At 49.1% G+C, this 26,461-nt stretch overlaps 1 protein-coding gene across 1 annotated transcript in view; it reads left to right on the top strand.

The window, feature by feature from the left end:
- TSNAXIP1 (translin associated factor X interacting protein 1) overlaps window positions 1–26,461 on the top strand; it is an 86,839-nt gene that overhangs the window by 8,866 nt on the left and 51,512 nt on the right. Inside the window, exons 2-3 of the mRNA XM_073659395.1 lie at window positions 11,151–11,241; window positions 16,618–16,727. Coding sequence (XP_073515496.1) covers window positions 11,151–11,241; window positions 16,618–16,727 — 201 coding nt within the window. The remainder of the gene's footprint in view (window positions 1–11,150; window positions 11,242–16,617; window positions 16,728–26,461) is intronic.

Genomic DNA, 26,461 nt, shown 5'->3' with positions numbered 1-26,461 from the left:
TAAAAAATAAATTGGTTTATGCTGGCTTCTTCTGAGACCATGGGTATGGATATTGAATGGAAGGTGCTGAAAGCTCCCATAAGTGTAATTTGGAAGGGTCACAATACCTTTATTCCTATAGTGTAGGTAGACATTGACATGGATCTAGTAAAGGGGACAACCCAACCCCTTCTAACAGCTCCACAGTCCATCTTAAATTATACTACATACCCAGACCAGTGCTGTTCCTCCGATCGCAGCGCTGTGTACCCCTGGCTGTCATGTCACATTATTATGTCATCTGACTGTTGCTGCCAGTCAGCGGCTCCTGATCAGCTGCTGCTATCAGTATTCCATCTGAGAGGTTTTCAGGTCTTAAAGGGGACCTGTCAGCAGGATTTTGCTAAGCAAACTACAGGCAGTGTCATGTTGGGGCTGATGTACTGATTAAAATGATTCCTGAGGTGAAGAAATCCTTCTTGTGGTTCTTGTGTAATCAGTGTTTGCAGTTTTGTGTTAATGAGATTCTTCTGCTTCGGGTCGGACTGTAGGCAGGTTCTTTCCTTGGTGCTCTAGGCCAAATCCCCGAGATAAGACCTGACCATAGGCTGCGCTGAAGCACAAGTATCTTCCACATCATAAAGACAGCCAGATAGAGAGACAGCCAGTCAGAGAGACAGACAGCAAACCAGAGAGAGAGACAGCGAGAGAGGGAGAGAGACAGCGAGAGACAACCAGAGATGGAGAAAGACAGCCAGAGAGGGGGGAGACAGACAGAGAGAGACAGAAAGAGACAGAGAGACTCTGGCTGTCTCTCTCTCTGGCTGTCTCACACTTGCTGGCTGTCAGTCTCTCTCTAGATAGTTCTTTTTCTTTAGCTGTCTCTCGCTCTCTAGCTGTCTCTCTCTCTCTCTGACTGGCTATCTCTCTCAGGCTGGCAGTCTCTCTCTGGCTGTCTCTCTCTGGCTGGCTGTCTCTCTCTGGCTGACTCTCTCTATGGCTGGCTGTCTCTCTCTTGTGGTCTCTCTCCCTCTCTGGCTGTCTGTCTCCCTCTCTGGCTGTCTCTCTCGGACTGTCTTTCTCTGGCTCTCTCTCTCTGGCTCGCTGGCTGTCTCTCTGGTTGTCTGTCTCTCTATGGCTGGCTGTTTCTCTCTAGCTGTCTCTCTCTCCCTCTCTGGCTGGCTGCCTCCCTCTCTGGCTGTCTCTCTCTGACTGTCTTTCTCTGTCTCTCTCTCTCTGGCTCACTGGCTGTCTCTCTGGTTGTCTGTCTCTCTCTGGCTGGCTGTCTCTGTGTCACCCTGGCCTGGATGCCACAAAATGTAATAAAGCTGTGTCTGAGAGCAAGGGGGAGGTTCTCTAGTCAGGGGAACATTAGCATGCAGTACCTCCTGTCTCAGGCTAGTAGGGGGAGCAGGCTGCCCCTATAAAAGCTGGTGCTGGGGGCAGGGTTAGAGAGAACTTGAAGGCCTGTCTCAGGACTGAGACTTGTCCCAGAGCAGAGCAGGGACAGAAAGTTGTATTGCACCTAAGAGGAAGTGTGGCAGGAGGAGAGCCACAAGCCAGAGACAAGAGGCGAAGAGAGCCTGTCTTGGCAGATAAAAGACTTACTTTACCAGACTTTGGTGTCTGAGGCTGGGAGGATTCTACATCCTCCAGCAGAGAACCAGTCCGCAAGGGACTGTATATTCCTTGGCCTAAGAAGCCTGGAGGCCCTGCCACAACCGAAGGGACCAGTAAAGCCGTACAAGGCTGGGAGCAGAAAGGAACCCACGTCGCAGGCCATACAGGCGAGAATACACGGAAAGCTCGGAAACGTGGGCTGTTACCCTATAACGAGGAGATAGCCAGAAGGAGCGCAGAAAGCACGGTAGGCCTACACCCTCACCCTGACCAGGGCCAATTTCCCCGTTGCTCTCAGACATCCAGGTCCCCTCCTAGCCGGGACTGTTTGTGGGTCAGTTTACCTGTTCTAGTAAAGACCCTGGACTGCAACCTGTTGTCTGTGTGCTCCTTGCTCCTCCAGCACTATCAGCACTGGGACTCTCACTACCATCACTCCCACCATCCATTATACTGCCCTGGGGCCGCACTCTTCCCGTGGGGAGTCATACTACCCTAGCTGCACACCTCATCAGCCCCAGCGGTCTGCATGCAGCGGCGGTTCCTAATGACCGCAAATCCATGGGTGGCGTAGTCGGACATAATCAATAGCACATAACGGACTACCACTGGCCTGACCACCCTGAGCCACGGAACCAGGTTGCCACTACTACTCCCATCGTTCCCTATTGCCCGGATCCGAGTGCCCCACGGCCCAGGGGGCGAGTCAGCTTTGGCGTAGTCGGCAGGATTTCGTGCCCGCAACCACCGGGTACTGCGTGCCTGAAAAAGACTTTTGTAACTTACCTGTGGCGAAGTTTCCCGCCGTCCGGAGTCGTTTCCCGCCATCCGGAGCCAATTCCCGCCATCAGACGCCATCTTGGACCGTTTCCCGCCGTCTTCTGCAGTCTTCCCGCCATCCGCAGCTGCTTCCCGCCATCGGACGCCATCTTCAGGACGCCGCGCGGGAAGAAGAGGGGCGTGGACGTCAAAACCACGCGAGATCCGAAGCTCCGCCCAACGCACCGACGCTGCGCAAGGTCCTGGAAGGGAGAGAGAGCGACGCTGACGTCATCAGGACGCGACGCCAGGTCCTCGTCCATAGCAGCAGCAGCGGAGCCGCGGCCTACAGAAGAGGATCGTCGGAAGGTAGGCCACGCTTAACTAGGGGGGAGGAAGATGTCGGACACAGAGGCGCCCACTACCACCAACGCAGCTGCAGCAGCGGTGATGCCCTTTTCCCTGCCCTACATCCCTGGAGCGGCCTGGCTGCCCAAGTACTCAGGGGAGCCCCATGCCCTAACTGACTTTAAGGAAAGGCTGTACAGTTTGTTCCAGGTTTACCCCCTGACAGAGGAACAGAAGGTCAGCATATTGACAGGGCAGTTAACTGGCGCAGCCCAGCGGGAGGTAAAGTCATGGCCCGCTGAGGAGAAAAGAACTGTAAAGGGTATTCTGGCCCGGCTGCGGGGTACCTTTGACACACGTACCTCCGCTGAAATTAAAATGAGGTTCTATGGATGTAAGCAGCGGGCACAGGACAGCATCAGAGACTATGCCCTAAATCTGCAGGAAGCCTTGAGGGCTATTCAACAAACTGACCCTGGCAGTGTGCAGCAAAAGGATAAGCTGCTAACAGAACAATTCATAGAAGGTCTGCTGTCCAGCGCCCACAGGGCCCAGCTGCGCCTCATGTTCTTTCAGAACCCCGACCTGACCTTTGCCCAATTTAAGGACAGGGCCATAAGGGTGCTCCGTGAATCTGCAACCAGTGGCGCTATAAACCCCCGGCGCCCTGCTCTCACCTACCACCAGGAGGCGGCACCCTCCTCTATGGACCCCGTGGGGGCTGATGCACAGGCCCTGAACCAAGCCCCGTCGAAAGACCTGCACCACCAAGTCCAGGAGCTGACCAGGAGCGTCACGGCGTTGACCAAGACCGTCCAGGCGTTGCAAGTGGACCCGTCAAGACCCATCGAGCTGGCTTCAAGTCCGGAGGATGTCCCGTGGCGTCGACAGAGGAGGATCCCGTCGTTCCGAGGGAGGCCCACAGACCGCTACGCAGAGGATGGACAGCCCATTTGCCGTCGATGCAACCAGCCCGGACACATTTCCAGGTACTGTAATTTAAACGGGTCCAACCTGGGGCAGAGGGCCAACCCCCAGGCATAAAATCACCAGGCCCTTACAATTGGCGTAATAAGTACGTTGGGGGGCGTCCGGTTTTACCCGTGATGCTGGACGGTATCCCCATGAGCGCCTTGCTGGATACTGGGTCACAAGTAACCACTATCCCTTATGTACTTTTTAAGCAGTATTGGACTGATGCTGATATCACACAGTATCCAGACAGTAACTTGAGCATCATCGCCAGTAATGGCTTACCCGTGCCGCAGATGGGGTTCAAGGAGATGACCATTAAGATTGGTAAAGTTGAACTACCGGCACAGGGAGTGATTATTGTGGACATTGACCGACGTGAAAGTCACCCTAAAATAACTGTGGGTACTAACGTAATTGAAAATTGTCTTTCAGAGGTAATTGTAATTCTACAACAGGTGGCGGTGAATGCTAGTTCCAGCCAACAGAGAGTCCTCAACAAGGCGATAAAAGCCCTGATGAGACGGCAGCAGGTAGAACTGTCTGGTGGTGAGATCGGTAGCGTAAGACTGAGTGACCCATTCCCCATTTCCATGCCTCCCAAAAGTGAAATGATGATCTGGTGTCGGACTGCAATCGGGTTGAGAGGTAGAGACTACCAAGCCATGGTAGAACCCGTGTACTCAGACAGCAGGCCCACCATTTTGACAGCCCGGGGGGTGGTTGATGTCCGTCATGGGAGGGTGCCCGTCCGCATCCTCAACATTGGGGAGAGGGAAGTACACTTACCCAGGTACGCTACACTCGCCAAACTGTTTGTTGTCGAACACAAAGCTATCAGGGCCGTGGAACCCTTGCCTCCATCTCCTCAGGCGGAGGGTAATGGCTCCCAGAAACAAAAGGAAGACTGGTGCCAGAAACTCCATGTGGGTGCTGACTCCACTCCCCTGCACCAAAAACAAGGAGTCTACCGGGTGGTACAGGAGTACGAGAGAGTCTTTAGTAAGCACCCGCTAGACTTCGGCAGAGTAAAGGGGATAGAACACCATATCCCCACAGGGAGCCACCCACCGATAAAAGAAAGACACAGACCAGTACCCCCAGCACATTATCAGAACGCAAAGGGCATGCTAAAAGAAATGAAAGAAGCTGGGGTCATTAGAGACAGCTGTAGCCCCTGGGCAGCCCCCTTGGTTCTGGTGAAAAAGAAAGACGGCACCATGAGAATGTGCGTCGACTATAGACAAATCAACCGTATCACCCACAAAGATGCATATCCGCTGCCTAGAATAGAGGAGTCTTTAGCCGCACTAAAATCGGCTAACTTCTTTTCTACTTTGGACCTTACTAGCGGGTACTGGCAGGTTCCTGTGGCAGAGGCTGACAAGGAGAAGACCGCCTTCACCACCCCGATGGGACTGAGTGAGTTCAACTGTATGCCCTTCGGGCTCTGCAACGCACCAGGGACCTTCCAGCGGCTGATGGAATGCTGTCTAGGGCACCGAAACTTCGAGACGGTCCTCCTTTACCTGGACGACGTGATCGTCTATTCAAAGACCTACGAGGACCATCTAAAGCACCTGGCCGAGGTGTTCGAAGCCCTGGCAGGCTACGGCCTGAAGGTGAAACCATCGAAGTGTCACCTGCTGAAACCGAAGGTCCAGTACCTAGGGCACGTGGTAAGTGCGGAAGGAGTAGCCCCCGACCCTGACAAGGTCACGGCAATCAAGAGCTGGCCAAGCCCCTCGAACATCAAAGAGGTGAGACAGTTCCTCGGGTTGGTAGGCTACTACCGAAGGTTCATCCCCGGGTTCACTAAGATGGCAGCTCCTATGCAGGACCTCCTGATCGGACAGTCTAAGTCCAGAAGTCAAAAGCCACCCTTCAAGTGGGATAAACCGGAAGAGGAGTCCTTCCGCCAGTTGAAGATGGCCCTCACGGGGGATGAGATCCTGGCCTACCCTGATTATGGCCAGCCTTTTATCCTTCACACAGACGCCAGTAATGTGGGACTGGGAGCCGTACTGTCCCAAAACCAACAGGGCAGAGAAAGGGTGATCGCGTACGCCAGCCGGAAGCTGAGACCCACCGAGAGGAACCCGGAGAATTACAGCTCCTTCAAGCTAGAATTCTTGGCGGTGGTGTGGGCCGTGACGGAACGCTTCAAGCATTACCTGGTCTCCGCAAAGTTCACCGTGTACACGGACAACAACCCGTTGACACACCTGGACAATGCAAGACTGGGTGCCCTAGAACAGCGGTGGATGGCCCGTCTCTCCAACTATGACTTCGTGATCAAGTACCGGGCAGGCAAAACCAATGCCAACGCGGACGCCCTATCAAGAATGCCTCACTTACCTGAAGGTGACGAAGACCCAGAAGAGCTGGAGGAGGTAGAACTCCCCGCGTTTCACCAGTATGGAGCCGCTCAATACTCCCACCGCGTGAAGGAGGAGGATCTAACAACCGTGATGATCAATCCGCTACCTCACCACAGCTGGGCCGAGACCCAAGATAGTGACCCTGCAGTCCGCCTGGTGAAAGATCTGCTGACCCGGGAAGACGCCCGCTTAGATCCGGATGCCCCAGAGGAAGCCAAGCAGCTATGGAAGGAGAAGAGCAAGCTGTTCCTCTACGAAGGCAAGTTGTGCAGAAGGATTGTTAACCACCGGACGCACGAGCTGACCTGGCAAGTCGTGGTCCCAAGGCGGGATGCAGCTATGGTCCTGGGGGCTTACCATGACAGAGCGGGACACTTCGGTTGGAAGAAACTGGAGTTCCTGCTAAGAGGAAGGTTCTTTTGGGTCGGCATGAGAGGAGCTGTAGAAAAGTGGTGCAGAGACTGTGGCCCTTGTCACCTAAGGAGGAAGGACCGCACCAGCCAGAAGACACCCTTGAGGCCCATCGTCACCACGCAGCCTCTTGAGCTGGTAGCTCTAGACCACGTCAAGTTGGCTCCAAGCCGGTCAGGGTACATCTACGCCCTGACAATCGTGGACCACTATTCCCGTTTTCTCGTGGTGGTCCCGGTAAAAGACTTGACAGCCCAAACAGCGGCCAGAGCCTTCCAGCAATATTTCTGCCGTCCACACGGGTATCCGGAACAGGTCCTGACAGACCAGGGTCCAGCGTTCGAGGCTGAAATCTTCCAGGAGTTCTGCAACCTCTATGGCTGTAAGAAAATTCGTACAACGCCTTACCATCCACAAACCAACGGGATGTGTGAGAAGATGAACAATATAGTTATCGATCTCCTGAAGACGTTGCCCCTGGAGGAACGCAGCCTGTGGCCAGAAAAACTGCCGGACCTGATAGACCTATACAACAATATCCCGGTGAATGCTACAAACTGCACCCCGGCTTACCTGATGCGAGCCAGACCTGGTAAGCTGCCCGTAGACCTGGAGATGGGAGTCCTAATACCTGAGGACACCTCCCCGGATGCGGACTGGGATACGGAAAGGCAACTGCAGTACAAGAAGGTACAGGAGAGTGTGGAGAAGAGCCTGGCCCAGGTGAGAGAGAGGCAAGAAAAACTCTTCAATCAACACACCCCTGCTAGTCCCCTAGAACCTGGTGAGCAAGTCCTAAAGCGAAAAAGAAGGCTACATAAGTTGGACGACCAGTGGGAAAGGGAACCCTACACCGTACTGCAGTCTGACCACGACAACCCAAAGGTGTGCGTAATCACCAAGGACGGAGGAGAAACCACTAGTGTCGTCTCCAGAGACCACCTCAAAAGATGCCCCGAGCAACTCCGTAGTGCAGAAGAGGATCAGAGTGACCTTGAACCCGCAGAGGACAAGGAAGAAATGATCAGCACCGTTCTCGGAGAGTTCCCTCAGTCCTGGACTCGCATAATTGATGCCATAGTGGTACCTGTCCTGCATTTCCTGCAACCGGCACAGCAACAACCAACATCAGAGCCGGAAGGTGAAGAGGAGCAAGCGGTTCCAGAGGCAGAAGAGCCTGTACCAGCAGCCCAGGAGAGTCAACCCTCTGCTGACAGTGAGCCTGCCATGCCTGCGGTAAGCCAAAGGACCCGCAGACAGCTGCCTGCCCTACCTGTACACCCAGTTGGTAGCTGTACCCCTAACGCTAGTGGGGAAAGCCAAGTTGGTCCACCACCAGACAGTGGGTTAAGGAGGTCAACCAGGAGCACAAAGGGGCAGATACCCGCTCGCTGGAGAATATAGAGTGTACTAAAATTATAAATAGCCCCGTTGCCAAATGTTGAAATGTTTGCCAAGTTACATGCATGTTTGGTAATTCTGTGTTTCAGTTTCTTGCAGCTACCGTAAGGACTCAAAGGTTATGGACTTTTTATAACCGGGACCTGGTATGGACTGCGTTTGGAGCCTAACCCAGGAATGAACTAAGACTGTGAAGGACTTGGGGTAGGACAGACCCCCACCTGGTTGAGGCTCCCTGTTGTGCTGGTGATATGGACACCCGGTCACAGACCACACTGTGACCTTAAGAACTCAATCTGTGCGTCGTCTGTCTGTTAATGTTTTATGGTTATGCAAATTGTCTTTGTTTCGTGTTTAGTCCCGGAGTACTAAATTTTACTAGGGGGGAATGTGTCACCCTGGCCTGGATGCCACAAAATGTAATAAAGCTGTGTCTGAGAGCAAGGGGGAGGTTCTCTAGTCAGGGGAACATTAGCATGCAGTACCTCCTGTCTCAGGCCAGTAGGGGGAGCAGGCTGCCCCTATAAAAGCTGGTGCTGGGGGCTGGGTTAGAGAGAACTTGAAGGCCTGTCTCAGGACTGAGACTTGTCCCAGAGCAGAGCAGGGACAGAAAGTTGTATTGCACCTAAGAGGAAGTGTGGCAGGAGGAGAGCCACAAGCCAGAGACAAGAGGCGAAGAAAGCCTGTCTTGGCAGATAAAAGACTTAATTTACCAGACTTTGGTGTCTGAGGCTGGGAGGATTCTACATCCTCCAGCAGAGAACCAGTCCGCAAGGGACTGTATATTCCTTGGCCTAAGAAGCCTGGAGGCCCTGCCACAACCGAAGGGACCAGTAAAGCCGTACAAGGCTGGGAGCAGAAAGCTCGGAAACGTGGGCTGTTACCCTATAACGAGGAGATAGCCAGAAGGAGCGCAGAAAGCACGGTAGGCCTACACCCTCACCCTGACCAGGGCCGATTTCCCCGTTGCTCTCAGACATCCAGGTCCCCTCCTAGCCGGGACTGTTTGTGGGTCAGTTTACCTGTTCTAGTAAAGACCCTGGACTGCAACCTGTTGTCTGTGTGCTCCTTGCTCCTCCAGCACTATCAGCACTGGGACTCTCACTACCATCACTCCCACCATCCATTATACTGCCCTGGGGCCGCACTCTTCCCGTGGGGAGTGATACTACCCTAGCTGCACACCTCATCAGCCCCAGCGGTCTGCATGCAGCGGCGGTTCCTAATGACCGCAAATCCACGGGTGGCGTAGTGGGACATAATCAATAGCACATAACGGACTACCACTGGCCTGACCACCCTGAGCCACGGAACCGGGTTGCCACTACTACTCCCATCGTTCCCTATTGCCCGGATCCGAGTGCCCCACGGCCCAGGGGGCGAGTCATCTCTCTCTAGCTGTCTCTCTCTCCCTCTCTGGCTGGCAGCCTCTCTCTGGCTAGCTGTCTCTCTTTGGTTGGCTGACTATCTTTCTCCAGCTGTCTCTCAGTCTCTGGCCGTCTCTCAGTCTCTGGCTGTCTCTCGCTGTCTATCTCTCTCCCTCTCTGGCTGTCTCTCCCTCTGTGGCTGTCTATCTGTCTCTATGATGATTAATATACTTGTGTGTGTGGCCTGTGGTCAGATCTCATCTTGCTGATCTGGCCTAGAGCACCAGGATCGACCCTGTCTACAGTCCAGCCACAGAGCACGGGCATATCATTGACTCAACACTGATTACACAAGAACCACAAGACGAATTTCTTCACCTAAGGTATCATTTTAATCAGTGCAACAGCCTCAACGTGACGCTGCCTGTTGTTTACTTGGCAAAATCCTGCTGACAGGTTTCCTTTAGCCCCTTTACAGCCTGTGCCGTATTTGTACGCACAAGGCTGTAACCCCCGGTTCAATGAGGTCTCTGCCACTGAGCCATCACTGAACCGGGCACATGTCAGCTGATTCTTCAATCTCTGACAGTGGCATTTAACAGCGCCGCGCCGGAAGCGCGTCATTTACCCCGCCCATCGGTGACCCCGTCACGTGATCGCGGGTCACCGATGAGTGGGCATGACAACCCTGGGTCTGCAGCAGACTCCAGAGGTTGTCATGAGCTGATCACTATGAGCGCCACCTAGTGGCCGGCGCTCATAGCACAGGACCATTTCTGCTACACAGAGGTGATCTGCTGATCACCTCTATGTAGCAGAGGTGATCAGACAAGTGCTGCTTCTAGTCTTCTATGGAGACTATAGAAGCAAGCAAAAAGTGAAAAAAAAAAGTTTTTAAAAAATTAAAAAAATATAAAAGTTTAAATCACCCCCCTTTCGCCCCATTCAAAATAAAATAATAATAAAAAAGAACCCACATACACATATTTGGAATCGCCCGATCTATCAATATAAAAAAAAATTAATCCGATCGGTAAACGACGTAACAAGAAAAAAATTCTAAACGCCAGAATTACGTTTTTTGGTCGCTGCAACATTTCAATAAAATGCAATAACGGGTGATCAAAACATCGGATCTACCCCAAAATGGTATCAATAAAAACTCCAGCTCGGCGAGCAAAAAATAAGCCCTCGCCCGGCCCTAGATCCCGAAAAATGGAGACGCTACGGGTCCTGGAAAATGGCGCCATTTTTTTTTTTAGCAAACTTTGGAATTTTTTTTCACCACTTAAATTAAAAATTAACCTATACATGTTTGGTGTCTACAAACCCGTAATGACCTGGAGAATAAGAATGGCAGGTCAGTTTTAGCATTCAGTGAACGTGGTAAAAAAAATTACAAAAAAACATCTGTAGTATTGCACTTTTTTTGCAATTTCACCGCACTTGGAATTTTTTTCCCGTTTTCCCGTACACGATATGGTAAAACGAGTAATGGCGTTGAAAAGTACAACTTGTCCTGCAAAAAATAAGTCCTCACACGGCCATATTGACCAAAAAATAAAAACGCTATGGCTCTGGGAACAAGGGGAGCAAAAAACGAAAATGCAAAAACGGAAAATCCCAGGGTTGCGAAGGGGTTAAATATTGATGTCTTCTTAGAGTAGCAGGAAGGAGAGATAAAGGAAGATGCTGTGGTCACCAATGTTCTTGCTACAGGGCTTATCGCCAATATAGGATTTATTGCTGCAAGAGGCTGGCTGTCAATCAAAATTTCTGTGCAGTTTTTGTGCCTGTGTTACTGCTATCGCACAGGGTTAGTAGCTGGCCCATTATACGAGGTTTCAGCCGGTACTGCTGAACATTGTAGCTGCATTCGCGCAATAAATCACTTTTTTTTTGTTTTCTTTAGGCTGCATTTTCCTGCAATTCCTACATCAAGAAGCGATCCAGGAGAAGATATATCCAACGTATATTCTTTTGCCCAACCCAAAATTAACACCGTAAGTTACACTGCAAAGAGAAATATGCTTAAAAGCCAAGAGAAGTGCCATAGGGGGGATTTCTATCTGTTAAAGGGATTCTTCAAAATAATAATATATTTTTAGATACCCCTAATAATGAAGAAGAAGGCTATTAGAATTCGGGGTCCCAACATGTGGGACCTGACATATCCTGTAAATGAGAGGCACTGATTTAGCGATGTGCCTCCTTCACTATTATTCCCCGGTGTCCCAAGCACTCACTGTGCGGGAAACTGGAACCGGCTCCATTCAGGTGAATCAGGTTAGTGGCGGTTCCCTGCACAGCCAGGAGCGCAGCTCTGGAGGGAAATCATTACTACAACATCTCAGTGGCTTCCACATTCTCATTGATGAGTAGGACTCCATTGATCATAAAGGGATACCATATCCTAGTGACATTCTAAGAAAATAGTCCTTTAACGAGGACTTTTAGAGGGTGTTTGTGTTGTAGTTCTGTGAAGGGTCATGTGAAGACCAAGATTCCCTATGCTTTTTAGACCATTCTTATGCAGTAGGGAGCAATCAAGAGTTTTTGCCTACCCATTCCCTTCCTCTTGTATGTTTATGTGGCATACACAAACTTTAAAGTCTGTCAGCACAAGGCGACTGTTCAAACAAAGCACAGGCACTCGGTGTACCCTTGTCGTGGCTAAACAGTTCTGTGCACCTTCCCACCTACTTGTTTTCCATCTATCTCTGCCATTTTCTGGCCCCTGTAAAACCAGAGCTGTCATTCAAGGAAGAGGGCGGCGGAGATTAATAGACAGTAAGTAGATGGGAAGGTGTACTGAACTACTCGGCCACGTCAAGGGTGCACCGAGTGTCTGTGCTTTGTTTGAACAGTCATTTTGTGCTCACAGACTTACTGTAAATCGTCTCCCCTCCTTTCTCAGTTTGTACAAAGGATGCATTTCTTTCTCTCTGTTTCCACCTTCCCCCCTGCAGCTGTGATCTTGTATGCTATGACTGTCTCTGTATGTGACATTGGGATCCCCACAATGATAATAACATACAAAAATAAATAAGTGCAGTAATGCAAAGAGGCAACATCCAAAACTTATGAAAGTCTATAAGACCAATATAGGGTATGCACTCATTTTATATGGGAACCACTCTGTAAATCAGTACTCCAGGGGTGTACAAAACCATGTGGCCCTCCCTATCATATCCATATAATACAATGAAACATTTAAAGAACACCTGTCATGTGCTCAAAGAAATTGAGTTAAATACATTGTACAAATCCCTGAGCTTCCCTGATTCTGCCACACTTTTCCGGTTTGTGCTGCGTTTCTCCATGACAGAGATATTCACATTTGTTTCTTCTGCACTATGTGAAATCTCTGCTTTGCAGTCCAACTTGGCATTTCTTCAGTCTTCTCTGGGAAGTGTGCACTTTCACCCCTCTTTCCCAAATGTTGCCAATCACAGCTCGACAGCTGATCTAGCAGTCGATCAATCTCATACTTTGCCAAAATATGATTGTCAGTGTCCGGGAAAGGGCGGGGTTAAAGCACGTGCCACAAAAGAAGACTGTAAAGAAATGCCAAATTGGACTGCAAAGCAGAGATTTCACATGCTGCGCTCCAAAAGCAACAGATGTGAATATCTCCACAATGGAGCGACACAGAGCAAAATGGAAAAAAGTGGCAAAATCAGAGGGACTTAGGCAACTAGATTATTACATGGGATGGAAAGCCTCTCATACAAAAAGATGCGATCTAATTTATACACTGCTCAAAAAAATAAAGGGAACACTCAAATTACACATCCTAGGTCTGAATGAATGAAATATTCTCATTGAATACTTTGTTCTGTACAAAGTTGAATGTGCTGACAACAAAATCACACAAAAATCATCAATGGAAATCTAATTTATTAACCAATGGAGGCCTGGATTTGGAGTCACCCCCAAAGTTAAAGTGGAAAAACACACTACAGGCTTATCCAACTTTGATGTAATGTCCTTAAAACAAGTCAAAATGAAGCTCAGTATTGTGTGTGGACTCCACGTGCCTGTATGACCTCCCTACAATGCCTGGACATGGTCCTGATGAGGTTGCGGATGGTCTCCTGTGGGATCTCCTCCCAGACCTGGACTAAAGCATCCGCCAACTCCTGGACAGTCTGTGGTGCAACGTGACGTTGGTGGATGGAGCGAGACATGATGTCCCAGATGTGCTCAATCGGATTCAGGTCTGGGGAACGGGCGGGCCAGTCCATAGCTTCAATGCCTTCATCTTGCAGGAACTGCTGACACACTCCAGCCACATGAGGTCTGGCATTGTCCTGCATTAGGAGGAACCCAGGGCCAACCGCACCAGCATATGGTCTCACAAGGGATCTGAGGATCTCATCTCGGTACCTAATGGCAGTCAGGCTACCTCTGGTGAGCACATGGAGGGCTGTGCGGCCCTCCAAAGAAATGCCACCGCATACCATTACTGACCCACTGCCAAACCTGTCATGCTGAAGGATGTTGCAGGCAGATCGCTCTCCACGGCGTCTCCAGACTCTGTCACGTCTGTCACGTGCTCAGTCTGAACCTGCTTTCATCTGTGAAGAGCACAGGGTGCCAGTGGCGACTTTGCCAATCCTGGTGTTCTGTGGCAAATGCCAAGCATCCTGCATGGTGTTGGGCTGTGAGCACAACTCCCATCTGTGGACGTCGGGCCCTCATACCACCCTCATGGAGTCGGTTTCTAACCGTTTGTGCAGACTCATGCACATTTGTGGCCTGCTGGAGGTCATTTTGCAGGGCTCTGGCAGTGCTCCTCCTGTTCCTCCTTGCACAAAGGCGGAGGTAGCGGTCCTGCTGCTGGGTTGTTGCCCTCCTACGGCCCCCTCCACGTCTCCTGGTGTACTGGCCTGTCTCCTGGTAGCTCCTCCAGCCTCTGGACACTATGCTGACAGACACAGCAAACCTTCTTGCCACAGCTCGCATTGATGTGCCATCCTGTATGAGCTGCACTACCTGAGCAACTTCTGTGGGTTGTAGAGTCCGTCTCATGCTACCACGAGTGTGAAAGCACAACCAACATTCAAAAGTGACCAAAACAGAAAGCATTGGTACTGAGGTGTGGTCTGTCGTCCTCACCTGCAGAACCACTCCTTTATTGAGGGTGTCTTGATAATTGCCAATAATTTCCATCTATTGTCTATTCCATTTGCACAGCAGCATGTGAAATTGATTGTCAATCAGTGTTGCTTCCTAAATGGACAGTTTGATTTCACAGAAGTTTGATTTACTTGGAGTTATATTCTGTTGTTTAAGTGTTCCCTTTATTTTTTTGAGCAGTGTATGTATAGATACAAGTGTGGTCAATACAAAGGACTAGCACATGATTTATTCCGGCCAAGGACCATATAAAGGACTAGGGGAAGATCAGTACGTTCGGAGGAACGGAGATTCCGACAGCTAAATAATAAAAGGTTGGGGAAGGGCCCCAATATGCAAATAAGTAGGTGTAACGGGGCACCAAACTTTTGGCTATGCCAAGGTTTCACCTCATTTGCACATGAATTTTCTCAGGCAGTGTACGAGTAACAGGTACAGTGCTAGTATGGTTGTACGTCCTCTACAACACTGTGTAGCCCAGTTAAAATGCGTTTTGGAGGTGAAGGATTCCCTTTAATGGTTTTTGTTATGAACTCAATTTCCGACTCATCCCTAGGTTTCCTGACCTGAACTAACAGCATCATATCTGACTGTGAGACTGTTAGTTCTGGTCAGGAGACCTGCGGCTCTAACGCAAACCAGAAATTATGGCCAATATTCGTTTACCTGAAATAGGCGTTGTGAGGGGCTGCCCACTTGCTAAAGAATAAGAGGCTTTTCCAGCACGGAGCACTGGTTCCGTCGATATTATTGTGTTTTATTAGAGATTTGCTTGCTGTGTTTTATTAATGTTCAGCTTGCTCGTCAGTTTATGTACACTAATTTTATTTGTAAAGTGTAATCTCATTAGTATCTCAGGAGCCTCTAACCATTGTTCAAAAAGCGTCTAGGCCCATTGTGTAAGTGTTGAAAGAAGATCCGACAAAACCGTCACCACAAGGAGTCTCACATGCAGACCCTAGTGATGGGTTCAAGAAAAATACCTCCACTAATGCACACTTACCTTTGGGGGGTGAGAGCAGTTCTGCCCATTCAGGGGGCTGATCCCAGTGAAGGAATAAAGAAGCCACATGTTTAGTGTAGAGTTGGGTGAAGGGATAGGATCTATGGCGGTGGACGTGGAGCCGATGGATGGATGGCTGACGGAGTGTTGGAGTTCAGTTACTGACTGAGCTGGATAAACGTGCTACAGTTGTGGATATGTCGTTTGCATTTAAACTTTCTTAAAGTAATATTGGTACTGGATACCTGTGCTTCCGTTTTATCTGTCGTCTGAAGGATCGTGGACTGTGGCTATAGACTACACTAGCTGGAGATACAAAAACCTGTGGGCCAACCAAAAGTTGGAAGACAGTGAGTATGGCCTGACACAAAGTCAGTGGAACTACTGATACCAGGTTGGGAACTTGAGGACTGAGAGAACTGTATTTTGGCCATTTACCTGAAATTGCTGTATTACCATGGATGTGAGGAATAAAATACTGTTGCATTGTTAACCAGCCTAGGTGATTATTACAACCCACAACCTCAGATCTTTACAGGCATTACTGGATGAGAAGGTGTGGCCGAATGCACAGTGCCAAGCCATGCCCGCACGCACTGGTGAATGATTTCAGACAGGGTCAATATTACAGGGAGGTCTTCTGCCATGTTAAATTTAAAGGGAATCTGTCAGCCGGTTTTTGCTATGCAAGTTGAAGACAGCATGCTGTAGAGTTAAAACACAGATTTCAGTGATGCCTCTCTTATCAAGCTCTGTGGTTTTGTTTGCTTGCAATGATTGTTTTAGCACCAGTAGTCTATTATTGCTGGGACACAGCAGCCTGTGCCTCCTGTTCCGACTCCGCCCCCTCCTGTGATAGAAGCCTCACTGTCTGGGCTGGGGTTAGCTTCCTCAGCTCTGCTGCATTGCTAAATCTAAAAGCTCTGATTGTGTAATAACGGCCGCACCCAGATATCTAAGTGATACTTCGTTGGATTCAGATTTTCTTTGGCAACATCAGGCTGCTCTCAGAAGAGGTAGCAAAAACCTGCTGACAGATTCTCTTTAAGTCACTTTGTAGTTAATATGTATCAGTCACAATTTTACTTTTACTTGCACCACGGACGCTTTGTGGCCTTGAAATTGTGGGACTGAACACTTTGCATGATTTCTGCTTCTAAACCATTTATATCAATTTGTCGCATTCATTTTATAACAAAACATTTACTTTGCTTTTGTATCTACTTCTACATAGAATCTTATAAATTCAGCCATCGGTAATCTGTCTACCTGGCCGGCATATGGAGCAGGACAGACCATTCAAAAGCACAAACCATGTACAGCATCTGATTTACGCAGTACCAGGTTAGTAGAGCACTTTATCCTGATTTTACACCCTCCAGTTAACTGGGAAAGTATTAATGAGGACCTGTCACTTGCTATAAATATATTATTTTTTCCTGGTGTAAATGCCTCTGTTCTCCTCAATCCGGCCTTGTTTTTCTTTTGTTCCTGTTCCTCTCCATTCCTGAGATATGGCCACTTCTTTTTTGTATATAAATCTAGTGTTATTAGCCAAGTGGGCGTGGTACCAAAAAAATCTTCTTTTGAGGACCATGCCTCCTTGGTTAACAAGACTAGATTTATATACAGGGAAGAGGAGGCCGTATATCAGGAATGGAGAGGCACAGGAACAAAAGAGAAACAAGGCCGGATTCAGGAGAACAGCGGCATTTACACCAAGTAAAAAATTACATATTTATGGCAAATGACTGGTCTTCCGTAAAGTGGTTTCCAGATATATATCAAATATTGAGGTCCTCTTAGAGCTGCATCACAGGGCTATCTGCAGTACAAGGCACAGCAATTGAACATATGAACTATGTGAGGACCACAATAAATAATGTAGGTGGTTGTAATTGAAGCACCAACCAATCATACATTGATGGTCTACCGTATGGCGCAGCCATCAATGTTTAGTTACAGAAACCCCTCTAACAAAAATATCTAAGGTTTACAGATTTTTTTTTTGCTTTTTTTATTTGTTCTGGAAGTTCCAGATGTTCCTCTGATAATACTAAATTATAATTGATCAAATTGGCATCTTGGTAGAGAAACACAGTTCGCCTTGTGTATGTTATCATATATTCGGAATGGTATACAGAAGGCCATGTAGCAAACAAAAACAACAAATGGACCTCCCATTTTGGTGCCGGGTTTTGTCATCCAGAACAGAAGGACCAGGTGTCTGTTTCTCCTCCTTTCCTTTTCAGTGATCTTTGGGACAATTTGCTATTAATGTACTTTTTCTGCAAAAAAGGAGACTAGAACAAGTAGTCATCATTCATAACCAAAAGGTTGGGCCTCATACCTGCCATGTTGTCCGTCAATATGGTACATATCCCCACAGGCTTGGACTGGCCCACAGGAGAACAGGAGAATCATCCGGTGGGCCACCACCCTCTTATATGAGCAGTACTTGGCACTATATACTGAATCACTATGTATAGACAAAGGCAGCATCTTATTCATTTAACAATCTAATTAGTTCATTGTTATATAAATTTGTGATTGAGGATAATGTCACATGTATCTGAAAAGTGGGGCCCTGGAGTTGGTTACTGGTGGGACCTTGGCACTCCAGTCCGACACTGTACCCCCTTTTCTCTTCCAGTGGCAGCAAAATAATACCATCAATACAACCATTTAGTGAGCAAATATTACCACTGTTTAGAGAGGAATAATGCCACCATACCATGACCTAATAAAACAAAATACTACACGAATACCAATTATACCCCTATACAATAACTCATTTAATAATGCAGTGACCATATACAGGTGCTTCTCACAAAATTAGAATATACTCAAAAAGTTAATTTATTTCAGTTCTTCAATACAAAAAGTGGAACTCATATATTATATAGAGTCATTACAAACAGAGTGATCTATTTCAAGTGTTTATTTCTGTTACTGTTGATGATTATGGCTTACAGCCAATGAAAACACAAAAGTCATTATCTCAGTAAATTAGAATACTTTATAACAACAGCTTGAAAAATGTTTTTAAAATCCGAAATGGCCTACTGAAATGTATGTTCAGTAAATGCACTCAATACTTGGTCGGGCTCCTTTCGCATCAATTACTGCATCAATGCGGCGAGGCATGGAGGCGATCAGCCTGTGGCACTGCTGAGTAGTGTTGAGCCACCCCCGTAGTGTTCGAGTTCGGTTCGGTTCGTCGAACACCCGTGTGTTCGCCGAACTGTTCGTCGAACTGTTCGTCGAACACCTTCGAACACCGTTAAAACCAATGGCAGGCAAACAAAAACACATAGAAACACATAGAAAACACCTTCAAAGGTGTCCAAAAGCTGACAAACTGCTCAGAAGACACAACTAACACATGGAAAAGTGACAAGTACATATAGTCATGCGAAAAGAAAAGAGGTGGAGGAGTAAAAGGAGGGGGAGATACAGATATAGGCATGTCATGCCCTTCTAAAATCCAAAAAGTGAGAAGCCGAGACGGCCAGTCCGCTCCTGCCCGTGCCACCTCCGTGTCGCCGGGTTTGTGCCAGAGCCGCGGTGAACCCTGACGGCCAGCCCCCCTCTCCCAATACTGGTGCCTGTCCGCTGGTGGGTCGAGAGAGCCCCCCTGTGGTGGAGGCAGCTCTAAGCTTTTTAATTTAAATTGTCCCTCTAATTTGAATGAATACACTTTAAATCCATTTACAAGGATCTATTGGAGGGCAAGTCTCATGCCAGCAGCCGCGTAATTACAGCTCCAGTAGCGTCCACTAAAGCTGCTGCAGTTAAAAAGCTTTTATAAGGATCGAGCTCGGCTGTCCACCGCAAGGCATCCTAGTGCCAGTCCCAGCCCCTATGCCTTGGGGTGCCTCCTGATGCTCTTCACTAAGTATCCCGTGGTCCCGAAGCATTTCCTTTGAAAAAATTAAGTGTCCAAACTACAGGTGGTGTAGCTTGCTTAACAGCCGGGATAATCCGCTGACTAGCAGACACTGCTACTAGGCACAAAGTATTTCCTGGGCTAGATGCAGTTAAAAATTTGTAAGTAGATACTCTCGTTGGATGCTGAGAAAGCATTCCATAGAGTCTCCTGGCACGCCATATATGATTCTCTTAAAAAGCTTGGGGTAGGGGTCTAGGGGACCCTTTTATAGCCAAAATCACGGCCCTGTATCACAATACGTCACCTAGGCTGAAGATAAATGGAACTGTAGCACCGAGGGCTCGGTTGCTACAGACGTATTGCACCTCACCCAGAGGTGTGATATCTCACTCTCAGATAAGGATGGAGTGTGGATCAGGACCCGACACCTGAATGCATTACACCACATTGCCGTGGGGCAGGGCGACCAATATGCCCCTGAGATGGGCACGACAGTCCCTGTCCCTGGCTGGAGTGGGGGGAGGGAACACTGAGGAAGGGGAACCCTGCAGTGCAGGAGCAGGGAGGAAGCAGTTCCTGGGTGCATTGAGAAGGGAGTATAAAAGGTGGGCACCATCTTAGTTCAGTGCAGAGAAGTCTGAGCAGAAGTGGCAGGGAGCAGGGGCTCTGCATGAGCTCTGCTCCGGAGGCGGGCCTAGTAACAGAGGCCCAGGCCTGCAAGAGGGAGAAGGAAGGAAGAGGAGCGGAGAAGGCTCCAGGAACGAGGAATGAAGGGATCCCAGGGGTGCGGACGGGCGAGTCGCCACCGCACGCCCGAATCCACCTGCGTGGAGGGGTCAGGCCAAAGGGGGAGACCGGTCCCCGAACTAGTGGAGGCAGGAAACGACCCTCAGCTAGAAACCGGAGGCTCTGACATTTTATGTGGCGCAGCCCCTTGCTCCACCCGCTAGGAAGGCACCACATAGGGTCAGGGAAACTGGCGCCAAGTTTACCAAGAGGAGGCCCGAGGCAGCCGGACAGAAGTGTTGGTAAGAAAGGCCAGACAAAGGACACACAAAGGGGGTCCTGTGAAGCGCTCCAAAGTTATCTGGGAGTTGTCTGAGCCCCTCACCTGGTGAGCACAGTACGACGTGGGCAGCCGTTACCTGCAGACGTGGTCTGGATAATAAGAACTGTGAGTAAAGGCCCTGAACTGCATCACTGACTCCGTGTCGTTACTGCTGCTGCCCTGCACCATCACCCCCATCCTCCGCATACACTGCCCTGAGGCTATACTCCTCCCGTGGGGAGTTATGCTACGCTCTGCTGCACCCACAACACCAGCCTTAGCGGTCTGCCCTGTAGCGGCGGTTCACTCTGACCGCAATCCACGGGTGGCGTAGTCGGACATTTAAACATCAAAACCACATAAATAGTTCCGCCACTGGTTTGACCGCCCTGAGCCACGGAACCGGATCGCCGCCACGAAGACTACAACCACCAGCATCCACCAAAAAGGGTCCGGCTCCGGGTGTCCCAAGGCCCAGGGGGTGCGTCAGAACATTTTCATCACCTTTCACAATCACCAATGGGACAAGGCAGGGATGTCCTCTGTCCCCTCTCTTATACATCCTAGTGACGGAGCACCTGCTCTCATCAATTCGCCATAACCCCAATATTAGGTGGATTGAGGTGGGAGGCACCGAGTACAAGTGCTCTCTATTTGCTGATGATGTCCTAGTATATATCACTCAATCACATATATCCATCCCTGCTGTTATGGCTGAAATAGATCACTTTGTTACATGGTAAAATTTTAAAATCAATGCAGCGAAGTCTGAGGCCCTCGATGTCTCCCTCCCTAAATCCATATAGGATTCCATCCAGTCCAACTTTCCCTTTGCCTGGCCCTCACAGGGTATCAAATACTTAGGAATTCCTATTCATAGAGACCTCTCCCATCTATGTTATCTTAATTTTGGGCCCTTTATTGAACAATTCCATACAGACCACGGTTGGCAAGTTAGAACTGTAAGATTCACTACGTGAACCACTGGTGTTTTGTGGAAAAGCACATGTACACCGCGTTCCAAATTATTATGCAAAAAGTGTTTAGGAGTGATAAGGGAAGAATTTGTTTGTTTGTCAGTTAAACTCATTGATGGTGATGTGTGTCAGGGCTCTTTATATCACTGTAAGCAATTGCAGACACCTGTGCTAATTAGTTTGGCAGGTGTGTCCAATGAAAGGCAAGACTACTTAAGAAGGCTCTCTCACATTATTAAGCAGCCTACATTTTCTGCCAAAATGGGAAAGAAAAAGGATGTGTCGGCTGCTGAGAAGCAACAAATTGTGGAGTGTTTAGGTCAAGGCATGACTACAATCAACATTGTGCGATGATCAGGATGAAGTGTCTTGGCAATCAAGAAGTATGTAGCTGATTCACAGTACACACGTGTGCGTGCTGATAAGGGCAAATTGAGGACTCTTTCCTACAGGCAATTACGTCAGGTTGAAACAGCAGCGGCAAAAAAGCCTTGTCATAGCAGCAGACAAGTTTTTGAAGCTGCTTGTGCCTCCAACGTCCCCCGAACAACAAGATGCAGGGTCCTTCAGAGGTTTGCAGCTGTGCATATGCCATCCTGTCGACCTCCTCTATCCACTTCACACAAGCAGAAACGGCTCCAGTGGGCCAAACATTACATGAAGACTGATTTCAAAACTGTTTTGTTCACGGATGAGTGCCATGCAGCGCTCGATGGTCCAGATGAATGGAGTGGAGGATGGCTGGTTGATGGACACCCCACGCAAACACGGCTACAGCGCCAACAAGAAGGAGGTGGAGTAATGTTTTGGGCTGGAATCATGGGGAGAGAGATTGTCGGCCCCTTTAGGATCCCTGAAGGCGCTAAAGATGAACTCCATAATGTATGTGGATTTTCTCAAACAGCACTTCCTGCCATGGTTCAAGAAGAAGAACCGTGTATTTCACAGCAAGATCATTTTTCTGCATGATAATGCACCATCTCATGCTGCACATAAAACATCTGCATCTCTGGCTGATATGGGCATAAAAGGGGACAAACTTATGGTGTGACCCCCATGCTCCCCTGACCTCTACCCCATTCAGAACCTTTGGAGCATCATTAAAAGGAGTGTCTATGATGGCGGGAGGCAGTTCACATCTAAGCAACAGCTCTGGGAGGGTATTCTGTCCTCATGCAAAACAATTGAAGCAGAAACCATCCAAAACCTGACAAATTCAATGGACGAGAGAGTTCAGAAGCTCCTTTCGAACAAGGGGTCCTATGTGAAAATGTAACATCACCTAGAATAAAGTTTTGAGTTGAAAACTGTTTGATTTCAGTTTCTAACAACCTGCTAATGCTTATAATTTCAAAAATGACCATTTTTTTGGTCTTTATTAAAATGAAAAGGTTGATCGAAAAGTTTGGGGGATCTAAGAGTGTGGCAACCCAGTAGTCATGATTACTTCGAATTCTGACAATATGAGGGTCATGCTGCAGGTAGTGCAGCAAGAAGGCACTTATGTGTCTTGCGCATCTCGGAGCCCCAAAATTATTTTCCGGGCTAGATGCAGCTAAAAATTATTTTTAATTTTAAATCTGGTGAAGCTTATTATAGATGGCCTAATAGGATCAGTGCTGCACACTGCTACAAAGCCCAAATTATTTTCCAGTCAAGATACAGATAAACATGATTAGTAATTTGAAAGCTTAAAACGGTTGGTAGGGTGATTTTAACCAATCATCAAGCTTTTACTCTCCCCAGGATGACACAGGGGTAGAAAAGTCGTTTCGGATCCATGATTTGTTCATCTTTATGAACGTGAGTCTGTCTACATTATCAGTGGAGAGCCGCGTGCGCTTATCTGTCAGCACACCACCAGCAGCGCTGAACACACGTTCAGACAGAACGCTGGCTGCGGGGCATGACAAGATCTCCAAGGCGTAAGTGGCTAGCTCCGGCCATTTATCCAGATTGGAAGCCCAAAAAGAGCAAGGGTCCAGTGACACAGTCGTGGCTTCAATGTTTACTTGGAGATACTCCTGTACCATCGTCTCTAGGCGTTGACTATGTGTCAGACTTCTTGTCTCCTGTGGCCTTGCAAAGGATGGGCTAAAAAAGTGGTGAAATGATTCCGCAAAATTGATGTTACCAGCAGATACTGTGGTTCTGTTACGGTTTGAGTGCTGAACACTTGACGGTCCCATGGTTGGCAAGTTGGAACTGTGAGATTCACTACGTGCACCACTGGTATTTTGTGGAAAAGCACATGTAAAATTCTGCAACAGTCTCTGCTGATACTCCTGCATGCGTGCATCCCTTTCTATGGCAGGAATAATTTCTGCAAATTTACTTTTGTACCGGGGATCTAACAGTGTGGCAACCCATTAGTCAGGATTATTTCTAATTCTCACAATTCGAGGGTCATGTTGCAGGTAGTGCAGCAAGAAGGCACTCATGTGTGTTGCGCATCCAGGAGCACCAAGTCCCTGTTGTGTTGGTGGCGAGGTAGCAATCATGCTTCCTTCCTCTGTCCTCTCCCCCCAACCTCGCACAACAGAAATGTGATCAAGGTCTCCCTCATCTGATGAGTCTTCCATCAGTTCGTCCTCCACTTCTTCCTGGGCTCCTGCACCTTCCTCACTAGTTTGGCTGCTACCATGCGCCCTGGTAAAATCATCTCCCCCACCCTCACATGCCTGCCGCCTTGGTGCTGCCGACCGTCTGGACCTTGCAGATGTTAGCCCTTCCGCATACAACTCCTCCTCCTCTACTTCCTCCACCTCCTCTTGTGCCACCACCTGACTCCGAATTCTGTTTAACATGTGCTCCAGCATGTAAATCACCGGAATAGTCATGCTGATAATGGCATCGTCAGCACTAAACATCTTCGTCGCCATTTCAAAACTGTGCAGAAGGGTGCATAGGTCCCTGATCTGAGACCACTCCTCCAGCGTGATTTGCCCCACCTCTGAATCTCGTTGGCCCAGGCTATACGTCAGAACGTATTGCACCAGGGCTTGTCGGTGATGCCACAGACGCTGCAACATGTGCAGAGTTGAATTCCACCGGGTAGGCACATCGCATTTTAGCCGGTGAAGTGGCAGGCCCAACGACTTCTGTAGAGATGTAAGTCGCTGAGCTGCGGGATGCGAACGGCGGAAGTGAGCACACAGCGACCGTGCCCTCTGCAGAAGGCCATCTAGTCTGGGATAGTGGGCTAAAAATTGCTGGACAACCAGGTTCAACACGTGAGCCATACAAGGCACGTGTGTGACATTGCCCCGGCGAAGGGCCGCACCCAGGTTTGCAGCATTGTCGCACACGGCCTTCCCTGGTTTCAGGTCCAGTGGAGACAACCATTCATGAAATTGGTTCTCCAGAGCTGACCACAACTCCTCAGCTGTGTGACTCACATTTCCCAGACATTTCAATGTAAAAACCGCCTGATGACGTTGAGCCCTACTGCCAGCATAGTAAGGAGGTGTGCAGGATCCCTTCTGCGCAGTTAGAAAGCTTGTGGCATGACCAGACAGGCTTTGGGTGCAGGTGGAAGACCGAGAGGAGGTTGAGGAGGCAGAAGCAGTGGAGGAAAAATGACATAAAGAGGATTGACGCACAACTCGTGGGGACGGCAAGACTTGGACAGCAGCCCCTTGTCCTGCTGTCACCATAGTTACCCAGTGTCCAGTCAGCGACATGTAACGCCCCTGTCCATGCCTACTCGTCCAAGTGTCTGTGGTGAAATGCACCCTGTCACACACAGAGTTTCTCAAATAAGCGGTGATGTTGTGTGCGACATGCTGGTGGAGCGCAGGCACACCTTTCTTTGAGAAGTAGTGCCGACTGGGCATCTGGTACTGGGGCACTGCGACGGACATAAGGTCTCGAAAATCCTCTGTGTCCACCAGGCGGAAAGGCAGCATTTCTGTAGCCAAGAGCTTGCAGATGGTGAAATTCAACCTCTTAGCTTTCTCATGGCTAGGAGGAAATGGTCTTTTACTTGTCCACATCTGAGGGACCGAGGGCTGGCTATTGTGCTTAGACGGGGTTGATAAGGGTGTCCCCGGCAAACTGCCGGTCTGTGAGGAAGATGCAGGCGGACATGTTAGGTTGCCTTGATCCAAAGGTGGTGCTATCGATGTCGGACAGCGCTCAAGACCAGCTGGTGTTACCACCTCCAAAGAAAATGATGACCTGCCAATCACGCTGGCTGTTGCGGGTAAAGAGGTGGCAGGTCTGCGCCCCAAAACAGGTGTGACTGCTGTCCCCCCAGTCACAGAGGATGAAGAGGCCGCGGATGCACAAGATATGGCAGACGGTGGTTGGCCCGGCCGGCTAGACCGCATTGTAGCACACTGAGCTTCCCACTGCAACTTATGCTTCATGTCCATGTGCCGGTTCATGCATGAAGTACTCAAACTATGTATTTTTTGGCCTCTACTTAGCTTTTGCTGACAAATGTTACAGATAACACGAGTTGGGTCATCTTTATCGATCTGAAAAAATGCCCAGGCTATGCAAGGCTTAGCACCCATGCGACCTGAAGAGCCACCACGACTTGTGGTGAGAGGCAGAGTTGTGTTTGAGGATGCAGTTGTTGACGTGCTTCCAGTACTACGTCTCTGTCCAGGAAGGCGCAACCTGACCTCGTCGTCACTAGCATCTTCCTCCACCTCCTCTGCTGACCTCATCTCTTGGCTGACTGTGGGTTGACAGTAAGTGGGATCTCCGACCTCATCATCATCACCCTGTGCGTTATCACACCCGTCGTCCTCAGAGCCAACCTGTTCCTGCCCTGACAAAAAACTAAAGTTGTCGCTCCAATCAGGTATTTGAGTCTTATCATCGTCTTCCTCATTGTCTCCACCAACAGGAGTTACAGTTTGGGAATGAGGGTCTACATTATGGTCAGAACCTTCTGCGTCTGGTCCTGGATCCGACTCATAAAGATTCTGGGCATCAGTGCAGATCATTTCCTCGTCTGGATTCACAGAAGCGCTGGAGTCGACCTCTGATTCCCAGGCTATAGTATGAGTAAACAGCTCTGCAGACTCAACCATCTGTTCTACCTCATACTCAGACGGGCAGCTGGAGATTTGGGAGCTGTGAGGAAGCAAGTGCGATTTGGGTGACACCTTTGAGGACTGGAGTATTTGTGATGTTGAAGTTGATGTGG

The sequence above is a fragment of the Phyllobates terribilis genome, unplaced genomic scaffold (genome assembly GCF_046119375.1).
Source record: "Phyllobates terribilis strain yellow unplaced genomic scaffold, ASM4611937v1 Scaffold_13__5_contigs__length_258822181, whole genome shotgun sequence".
Taxonomy (NCBI): domain Eukaryota; kingdom Metazoa; phylum Chordata; class Amphibia; order Anura; family Dendrobatidae; genus Phyllobates; species Phyllobates terribilis.
Note: the sequence above shows the minus strand (reverse complement) of the source record. Positions and strands in the feature narration are given on the sequence as shown.